This window comes from Aegilops tauschii, chromosome 4 (genome assembly GCF_002575655.3).
Source record: "Aegilops tauschii subsp. strangulata cultivar AL8/78 chromosome 4, Aet v6.0, whole genome shotgun sequence".
Taxonomy (NCBI): domain Eukaryota; kingdom Viridiplantae; phylum Streptophyta; class Magnoliopsida; order Poales; family Poaceae; genus Aegilops; species Aegilops tauschii.
In genome coordinates, this window is record NC_053038.3 from 243,386,043 (window position 1) to 243,396,968 (window position 10,926).

General features: G+C 44.2%; 1 protein-coding gene across 1 annotated transcript; it reads right to left on the reverse strand.

Moving 5' to 3' along the window:
* Positions 1–7,987: 7,987 nt before the first annotated feature.
* On the reverse strand, positions 7,988–8,638 carry LOC141021796 (uncharacterized). Its single transcript, XM_073497645.1, has one exon. It carries the CDS (start codon positions 8,636–8,638, stop codon positions 7,988–7,990), a length of 651 nt encoding a protein of 216 aa, XP_073353746.1.
* Between the last annotated feature and the right edge of the window lie 2,288 nt (positions 8,639–10,926).

Here is a 10,926-nt window from a genome sequence, read left to right on the forward strand (position 1 = left end):
AATGAGTAATCTATTTGTTAGGAATGATCTTGTCACGAATCATGCTAGTCAACACATGGTATCATTCATAGAGGCTAATAGTGACAACTTATTGCAATCAAAGTTGTTCTCAATATGCTGACAGAACTTTATATTCATATGGACAACTTTGTTTGTCTCATGCCTGGATAACATTTGGTATCGGATGAGACATATGTTCTATAATTATTTTCGTTGCAGTAATATAAAGCCAGGTTCAAAGTTCTCCAGGGTAGCCGACTGAAGAGCATCAGAAAAGGAGAATGAAAATCGATGCATGATTGAGTCAGATGGCATTAAGCCAACACCACTCGGTTATTTAGTTCCAAAGCCAGTATCATATTACCGGTTAATGAACGAACAATATACCTTCAATCCTAGCATATGTGATCGCATCGTTGGTGCATCGCTGACTAATCCTATTATTATAATTGATCACGATGTCGAGCCGTCAAGACAAGAGCGAATGCAATGTTCGTTCGAACAAAATGTCAAAGACTGTAACATAATCCATTAGGTTGCACAATCAGTCAACACAAGATGATTGGAGTTTATTTAAGCACGAGGATATGGCCAGTCGTATCAAATTGATCTTGATGGCGATCAAATGTTGACTCGGCTATCTCCAGCCGATTCACCTAAAGGTCAACAGGTACACACCAATGATGACAGGGTCAAGTGTTCGAGCAAGGATATGGTTAAAAATTGCATCAACAATAATCTTCAAGATGGGAATTCCGTCAAAGCTACAATGGCGGCATCTAGCACTAAGGGGCAATGAGAAAATTCAAAGACCAATGCATGCACATCTAAACAAAGCAAAGGCAATGGTAAGCACAAAGGTAAAATGTCGGAAGTCACTTTCATGCAGTTATTAGAAAAATATCAGAATATAAGTGAGGCAAAGAGTGCTTATCGGCCGAGTGAAACAAAAGCATAAAAGTCACCCCCAAGGCATAAATTTGAAGATCGGGATTGGCGAAGGAAGAAGTTGAGCAATCAGACTCCATATCCTCCTTTTGGGCCACCAATGCGGATGTCATGGATACCTCCCCATGCTGACTATTATTCAGATCAATCATGGAACAAGTATAAATCAAGGGAACACTATCCATCATATTCTAAACCACCTCACTAAAATTCTGCAGCTCCCTAAGGATCATTATTTGTCCAACAACCACATGTTAAAGACCGACTCAACCAAAAAGAATCAGTCTGGGGGTCAGCAATGAAGATGGACATGGTCAAGCAAGTGTACCGAGTGAAAAAGGATGGCCGCAACTGTGCTATTTCAGATCCGACTCCAGATGACAAAAACCCAACCGAGTCTATGTTGGCTACTAAGGACAAGAAAGTGAAGCAAGTAACTTTCAAAGATCCAATCACCGAGTGTGGTCAGGCCAAGCCGGAGATGCCCAAAGCCAGGAAGAACTTGCCAGTGCATAAACAAAAGTCCCAGCCGGGATGCCCACTCGTCTTACCATATTCGCAACAAAAGAAGCTAAATTGGCTTAGGGCCAGAGAGCGGGAGAAGAGGAACATGGCCTGGGTTCCTAAGGGAAATCCTCGAGTCAAGAGCGACATCACATCTCCTGTTGTGAAGCCGGCAGGAGTAAATGACGACAAGTGTGATGCCGGCAAGCGAAGTCGGTGGTTTTCATCTCACTATAGGAGATTCCAAATGGTGCATCGTCCATGTTCTTCGACCGTTCCATCAAAGCCAGCGTCCTGGAGCTTATCCCCAACTGAAAGATCTGAATTATTTTGGCTATTCACACTTTGGTGGATGGGTTCTCCAGATCCTATGAGATAAGGATGTTTGGCCGATATTTCCATATCGCCCTAAGTGTACATTGCATTGAAAAAGCTGGCATCCGGCTAATTGTGTTCATTGTGGTGTATGTCATATTCCCAAAGCCAATTCTTAGTTTTGCCAACACGGGAAGGCCGACTAATTATTCGTCCACTAATCGAGGATCTAGTGCAGCAAAAGTTGTCGACTCCAATTATTGGTTTATTACATGATCCAGAGAAATTGTGTCACCGAGATGAACGAAGCTCTGTTCACTCGGGGAGGGAGGCAATGTTGACTCGGGAGACCAAAGGAAAGGAGCATGACGTCACAGTTATTACTCGGCGCTCACTGGATGCCAAGTCAAAGTGTCATGTAGATAATTTTCACGATTCAGTTTACTAGCGCCCGGAGTCGGCGTTATTCGCATATTTCTTCGCGGGCTGGATTTGAGGACTTCATGCCGACTAGAGCTTACACGCTAATAATGAAGCCGAATATGCTTTGCTATTCACGCTACAGGACTTCTAGGCGCTGCAGGGGTTGCGTGCATTGAGGTTCATAATGATTCGTTGCCCGCTATGCAATGAATGTCATCTTTATATGCATCAACGAATCACTCAAATGTTGAACTTGTTGACTCGCCAAATGGGTTAGTACAATACACATCTGGTTATTACAAGCGATGCTTTGTGTGGCCGCCTCGTCTAAGGCATGTTTACATCCGACTTATTATTAAAGTCGGCCCATGAAGGGTTACAACCGACTCTAGAGCTCACTCGACCACCGACGGATCTAGTACGAGTCATATGGTGGACTGGAGAAAATTTCTCTTATCTGCAGGATCCAAGTTAGGAGACTAACGTTGTTCGACTGAGGCTTGACGGAGTATTTTGATCCACAATGAGTTGAGTCACCGAATAGTTGATGGTTCCTTTGAGGAGCATGGACATAATTGTTCGGCAGCCGTACGCCGAATGGTTCTAATATCCCCATGGAGTACATGGATAAAGGCCAAGTCAGGATTGACACGAGAGACTTACATGAAGGCATTCGTGACATCCAATGGTTGTTCTCGGACGACTATTATCTGAAAAGGCTCTACCCAAGCAGCAAAAAGCCTAAGCATATGGCCGATAACAATTATCATCCCCATCATGTACAACCGATGTAGTGTTGACATCGTGCTTAAAAGAAGTATTTTATGGCACTCAAACTCTGCCAGAAAATAGGGGGGCATGTGTTGACATCAGATTTTGGCACGGCGTAAAAGGAATGTAAGATAGCCTCGAGTGAAAGGGTTTTCAAGCATGAAAAGTTTCACTCGCCGAGTGGAACAACTTTGATGTTCAGGTTATTGTCATCTGACCTCATCTTAGGGGCCGAAATTGTACTTCGAATGGAAGAATTTAGTGTTCGGCCCTATTTGATGGGTCGCGCGAACAATTCGGCCCTCAAGAAAGCCTTCAATCGAAAAACCTTCAACATGAGAAAGTTTCGTCTCATCGCGCTGATTGATTTTCATATATAACTCGTCTCAATCCAAGCTCATATGAGACCTGGAGAGACAAATCAAGATCAGGCTATGTTTTCAGTCGGGAAATCCGAGTGAAAAGCTTACCATCCGAGTGAAAACTTACCGATCGAGTGGAAGTTTGCCGTCCGAGTGAACTTATTATCATCGGAGTGAATATATAGTAATCCGAGTGAAATTGTCCTCCAGGTGAAAATATTCCGAGTGAAAAGATTACCGTCGGAATGAAAACTTGCCGATCGAGTAAGATATTGCCTTCCGAGTGAAAATATAGTCATCCGATTGAAAGATTGTCTTACGAGTGAAAAAGTCCACTTGGACGATCCGAGTGAAAGACTCTAATATCCGAGTGGATGTGCTCGAATCCGAGTGAAACTGAACATATGCCCGAAAGGTTATCTAGATGACCTCGGATGGAAAAGTGTTCAAAACAGAAGTTGTGCGTATTGTCAGAACGGTAAACTTTGGTTTTGGAGTCGTCATCATACGAGATAGTATACCGCCTTCGAATTCACTACGAGTTTCAGACAGTACAATTGGCTGCAAGGCCGAGTCCGACTGAAAGTTAAAGATGACTTCGTAAAGTATTGAAGATGGCCTTGTTTGAAAAAGTGATCACCATGAAATTTGTTCGTCTCGTCAAGGGGCACAAATTTGATATTTGGGCCGCCTTGATCGGAGGTCATATGCAAGCTCTACAGCCCGCGCAAGGAGCAGGACAGAAGTTTGGGCTAGATTCAGACTGAATTCGATTTGTACTAGGACTCTAGGACGTGAATTAATATTATTTTTTGTAAGGAAAACCTAGATGAATCCCTTACTTGTATGGGAAGTCCAGCCGCCTCTTATATATGTTGGGGGTGACGGCCGATTGAACAACACCAATCGAACAAATCAATCTATTACACTTTCGTGTTCATCTATCTTTATCCCCTACCCGTGTATCTTTCTTTCTCGTTCTTCATTCGTTCTTCGTATTGGAGGGCAGAGATCCACGAGGCTCTAGGAGCCAGTGAATCAACTTAGAGTAGCCCATAGCCGCCGCGCGCCCTGACGGGGTCCCTCCCGGGTGTACGGGGTTTCGGGTCTACAAAAGCACCCGTCGACTGTCCTGCCTATCGTGCTGTCGGTCAGGTCTCCTTCGAGATGAGATGCAGTGCATCACCCCCGGCGTCGAGGTTACATGGGACGTGTTCGTGTGTGAACACTTCCACTGCGTGTTTCCACCGCTGTCAAACCTAGCCGCCGTGTCCGATCCGCCGGGTCGCTTCGTCTACTCTACGTGCAGCCGTCCAAGGCCGAGGTGATCAAAGACAACTAAAACTCACATCACGAGCACCATCTGTTGGTACAACGGCAATCAAGGCAGTTGCTTCAGTCGTGTGAAGTCTCCGGATCGACCTAGCACACACATAGGAATCAAGGGTCTAAGTGTTGATCGATGCAAAAACAAAGCCTGATGGATTCCCTAGCTCCTTCATGTGAAGAGACATCAACTAGTACAGACCCTGTGCACGCATAAACTTCAACGAAGGATTAAGTGTAAAAGGAAGCCCCCAACATTGATTTGGATTCAGAAGAATTTTCTACGGGCTCTAAGATTCAGGTTTGAAGGAAAAAGAATGGGGAGGAACTGCTAATCGTGCCAAAGTGCTAGTATCAGTATGGACACGGAAATCAAAGGGATTTTGTGCGTCGATGCGTGTTTGAATCTTGTAATTACTGTTGCTGTAGGTTTGAATTCATTGTATTGCGGGTATAATCGTCATTTTTTAATTGCAATTTTTAAATGAAAGATGATGCTGTTCGTCCAGTTGCCGTGTCTTCCATGTAATTTTTTGCGGGGGTATTTTTCGATAGTTTAGTGGTTGGACAATTTTTACGCGAGTTACGGAAGTGTGAGTGAATTGGCACCTCTGTTAGTCTACCACATGTCTGGATTGCTACTGCTTTAATTTTATTTGTTGTAGTTGTGGCATACATTGTAGTACACTGCATTTTCGTTAGTAGTGTACTTCGTTGTAGCTGCATTACAGTGGTTATGGCAGCTTATGAGATTTCTCTTTTCTTAAACTGCATTATGTGTTCTAGAGGACTGCATAATATGCACTTTCGTACTACATTAGCAGTATGGTTAACGTTCTTTTTTTTCTATTAGAATAGATGGTCCATTATATGCTTGTGTTAGCTGAATAGTTATTATAACAATTTTTTTGAACTGCATACTATGAGAATTCTTTTGAACATCATATGTTAACTACAAAGTTTCAACCATTCGCATTTCATTGTTATTGTTCAGAGGACTGCTTGTTCATATATTTAGGACCACCCTATGTGTTTGAAAGAACTGCATTACTGCCAGCAGCAACTTGTCTAAAAAGGGTGATAAAATGATGCAGTTGAGGTTGCATACTTTAAATAGGCATCGTTCAAAGTGTCTGATGGACATAATTTTAAAAGCATGCATCATAAGCAAAGCATTAGAAATATGCCACTGATGGCTTGCTTCATATTAGACAGCCTAGTGTGCAAATATTGTAAACTTCAGGGAGTCTTCTTCTTTCTAGAAAAACACCATGGCCACTTCTCCGACCTCAAAGCCATTCTGGGAGACAAATTCCAACCAGTAGTTATGTCGATGCAGTCTTCAGAGTCGATGTGGTAGTCAGCTTGCATGTCTGCATACCCATTCTTGTGTTGTGTCTCCAAAGTAACCTTCCCTGAACTCGGAGCAGGAAATTTTATTGTGGATGGCAGTTTCTCCATTTTGGAATGGGTGGAAAAAGAATTTTTGTAAGTAAACAACAAATGTTTTTCTTTATACTTAGGATGATCTGTTTATGTTGACTTAAATACTTACATATATATGACTACTATTTTATAAAGTAGTTGCAATGTATGAACAAACTTATATACGGAATTGACCTCTAGTTTTACTAGGATATATATTATACTGCAACATGTTTGTACTGACCCTCTTTTTTGTTCGTGTGTTGGGGTTCTGATCTAACTAGTGTCGATACTCTGGTGTGGTACTGAAAAAATAGGTGGAACTATCTAGTCTTAAAAGCTAACAAATATGAAGAAAAATAAAATTATGTTTTGTATTTGTTGACACTACTGAACAAATTGATGGAAATATACATTCAAATGTAGATTTGCAGCCTAGATTAAGTCGAAAATTTTGAGGGAAAAAACATACCCAACTTTCCTCCAGGTCTGCGGGTGTGAGGCGTTGAAGAAATGGTGCCCGAAACCCCCTGTTGGGTATCATCAGGCACCCGAGCATGCTGCGCCACTCGGTGTTGGTGAGCGCTAGACCCTTTGCGTATAGGCATGTGTCTGCTACCAGCGCCATCCTTGCCTCACACCCGCACTTCTAGTCCATGGCGGGTTTAGTGGAATTTCAGAGAACAGCTGGGGATGGGAGGAACCCTAGATTTACGATTTGAAGAAAAAGAGGAACGGGGGGAGGAGTTGTGTTAGTCTGGAGCACGAATGGATAGATTTTCATGCAACCAATTGAGCAACGAAAGTAATAAATGTTGTGGTTGGTGTTAGGTGGATTGATTGTGACTTAGTATACGCGAATGCATTTGAGAAGCAACAAGACTGCTTACTTGAATGTAGCGAACTGCATTGTCGTATTACAACAAACTGTAGAACGCGTGATTGGGCCTGTGTTTGTGGAGTGGTATGCGGTATTTTTTTAATATTCAGCAGCCTCTCTTTTTCCTGTTGGGCCTGTGTTTGGGGTGTGAAGATGCATTCGGCCCAAGTCAGCCTGTCAGCACGGCTAGTTCCCGGTGCGCTGTGTGTGCGCCCTAATGTTTATTCCCACCTCGCCCGCAGAGGGCGCGCTTGACCTGTTTATAAGCCCTGGCGAGGAATCTGTATCGAACTCCTCTGGTTACTTATTTGGGCGCTTACACACGATGCTCGCTGCTCTATGCTCTCTAACCCGTGGGCCCATGTGTGCCAGCCCCATGCATTGTGGCTCAGAACGACCTGCCTGCTGTGGGCGCAGACCTATTACGAGACTGGCTGGGGCCTAGTTGCACCTGGGTGGTCACATTTTTTTCTTCTATTTTTTGCTCTTGCGAAAATTTTCAAAAGTAGGGGTGTGCACTGCTTAGTAAATCATTTGTGCACTGCATTGATCATGTTTCTTTACTGCATGTTCACATATTTCACAGAACATATACATGTCGCATTTTCTTTTCGTGTTTTTGCTCTTACGTATTCTTTTTTCTAGTGTACGGCGTGCACTGCTTTGCTGGGTATGTGTGCACTGCATTCGGCAGAGTCCTGTACTGCATTCGTACACGTTTTGCACTGCATGCGTCCTATTTGTGCAATGCATCTTCATCCGTTTTGTGCACTGCTCGAATCTAATGATACATAAGGAAACAAACAGAAAGCAAATGATCACAAGAATTCTGTATGACAAGTTCTTCGACACCAAACTAAGTTCAACAGAAAGCAATCTAACATAATCAAAGTTCATCATTACAAGCGATTCTGCATGACAAGCAAACTAAGTTCAGCAAAAGCAAATGATCGCAAGCACACTAATGATACATAAGCCAACAACATAAAGAAATTTTATGATAAATCTAAAACGATGATAGCATTGTTGGCTCTTAGCCGGCACCGTCTGGTTCTTCACCAGGTAGCATCTCCCCATCCCTAGCTGCTCCTGCCATGCTTCTTGGGGGTTTCTCCTTCTCCAGCTTTGCATGGCGAAGCCCATCCTGGGTGAGGGTGATGCGGTTCCATATCTCGTACGCTGCATAGGCATCCTTTACCGCGTACTCGATGTGCCTCATGGACAGAGGCAGGGTGGCCCAGCGCCTGTGTTCATCATCGGTGACCTTCTTCTTCATGCTGTTGTAGTAGTCGTCGATGAGCATGCCGGAGACGTCTCCAAGGGAGTCCGACTCCTTGGTTGCCTCGGGCACCCTCCTCTCCTTCTGGATGTCGACGAAGTTGGCGACATCCAGGTTGACGCGCTCTAGCCTGATTTTGTCGCCGTCGATGGAGAAGCCTACAAAGGTGTACCTGGGGTCGGCGAAGAAGTTGTCAAAGACGGTGCACCTTTCAGCGGCGCTCAATTGGAAGAGCAACACTGGCTGAGTCTTGCCGACGGAGAGTTGGACGAGGGCGGGTTTCTGCATCGCTTCAGGCTCGTTGTTGTATTTGAGATCAATGCCGACGATCTTGTGGCGCTGGAGGCTAATGCGCGAGGGAGATCGCCATCTGCTCCTTTTGTTGGTGTGGATGACGTGCAACATGGTGTTGCCGTGGGCCTCCACGCCCTCTACTCGTCAGAGAACGGCATCGCCGGTAGTAGGGCTTGGTGTTTTCTGGTGGCAGCGCAATGGATAGTTGTCTTGTTGTGGATGAGAAGGCCTTTGGCAGGGGTCTGAATTTAAGGGGAGGGGAGGGGTGGGATGGCTGTATTGGATGAACTGCATGATCTCGCTGACGATGCGATTGTGCAGATCGTCGGTTTTTTATCAGTAAATTTTTTTAGCCACCACATTCTGTGCGAACGGGCATTTGTCACATTTATATGTATCCTACGTGTTCACGGAACTGCATTGGTTATCATCCCGCACTGCATCGCTTATAAAAAAGAACTGCATTTGGTCTATAGGTGCGTACTGCACCGTTTTTGAGTGTCTTTGCTGCAGCCCCTGGAAAAAAGTACAATGTATTCCGGAATTTTACGAGTATTTCACTCTGGGCTAGTCCGTGTATTTATTCATGTAGGTAATCCGTAACTGAATTGCTTACTATAACGTACCGCTTCATCTAACCAAACGCACTTATTTGAAGGTAGACTTTTTTTCGAATGCGCTCTCTTAACACGCACTTCATCTAACGTAATGTTTTTGAATTAAACTTTTTTTATGAACTGCATGTATTTTATTTTGTTTTATTGTCTTAACTTCATTGTTCTTCATAGAGAACTGCATCATGTGCGTTTCGATGTAGTCCATCTTATTTAGCCGGGCCGTTTTGGGCCAGCCTGTTTTATGTAACCCTTTGCCACGCGAGCCTCCTACGTGTCTTTCCCAGGCGATCCCATCGCTCCGCTGTCAGGGAGAGGGACCGAGAAGAATCCCCTCTCCTCTCTCCCTCGAGCAAAACCGCCGTCGCCCGCAGCAACCGCCGTCGCCCGCGGAACCGCCTCCCTCAAGAGGTCCTTATTCCTGCATTCCGCGTCGCCGCCCGCTCCGCCAGTCCTTCCCGCTGCGCTCCTACAGCCATTTCCCATCCGTTTTCGTCGCCGCCCCCCTCCCCCTCGCCGCCATTCATCCCCTTTTTCTGGTACGTTCCCCTTGGCCTCGGTCTTGGTCGTCCCCTTGTCTAGTTTTGTGATTCTGGTAGTTGCTGTTGCGTTTTTTGCTTATGTATTTTTTCTGCAAGTAGGCGATTTTATCTCGATTTGAAGTCGATACTCGTGTGTGCTCTATAGGCAGAGCAAGGTGCATCTAGGGTTTCGTTAGATTTCACTGATTTTGTTGCTTATATCTGTCACTTCGTCCTTGTGGTGCAGGCAAACGCCATGTCTTCGCTGAGCAGTGTGGGAGGAGGAGTTCAGGGTATGTGGAGTGCTTATTTTTGGCTTTGTTTATTTTGTTTGATGTTTATCTATTTTCCTAATTCATCCTACATATTTGTTTATTCTGTGTTAGTTGTCAGCGTTGCTTTGCATTATTTGTCATGTGATGTTTTGTAATTTCTGTTTCTGTTTTTTTAATCCAGTTGGTGATTGAAGTGGTCATAACGATACATTAATTGGCTCTCGTTGTCATGGTGTGGGAGGACATCAAATGAATTTGCCAATTGAATCTTCTCCCATAAATGTGGCCCCTCCTTCTGGTATGTGAATGCTTTGTTTATTTTGTGTATGCTGCTTGCTTGATGTTGTACGAATTGGCGTCGCCTTGTTGTATCTAGTCCGGCATTTTGTTGGGAACAAGCATGAAGTTAGTGTATGCAGCACTGCATTTATTTCTATATGTGAACTCCACTATATGTATGTGTGAACTGCATTGTTGTTTTATTCAAGTTTTTTGTACAATGCATTAATTTTTATTTAGCTTATGATTGGAGCACCTCATTTATATGTCCACATGTACTGCATTTGTTCTTTTTGTGCACTTTTTAGCTACCATAGTTAAACTTCATTTTTGATGCAGTGTCTGTTTTCCATGCTGGGGCGCCTTGGTTTTAGGAGGGTGATGTTGGTGTGAGCTTTGACCAGAGACGTCTCGTCTTGTCTGAAACACAATCGCAGTCTATTGATGGTACAGAGGAAGTTACACAGGAGTGGATGGTCTCGGAACAGCTTCGTGCATATAAATTGAAGCAAAGCCAGAAGAAGTTAAGGTTGGAACGTGACTCAAAAGAGTTTGCGGAGAAGGAGAAGCAGAGGAGAGATGCAGATGGTGCCAACGGTGCCAAATTTGTCAAAGTGAAGCAGCCTGCTTTGCAGAAGAAGAGGCTGAGTTCTGTTGCTGAGGAAGGTGGTACTCCTCGGCGGAATCCACGTGTTGCTGGCATGAACAAG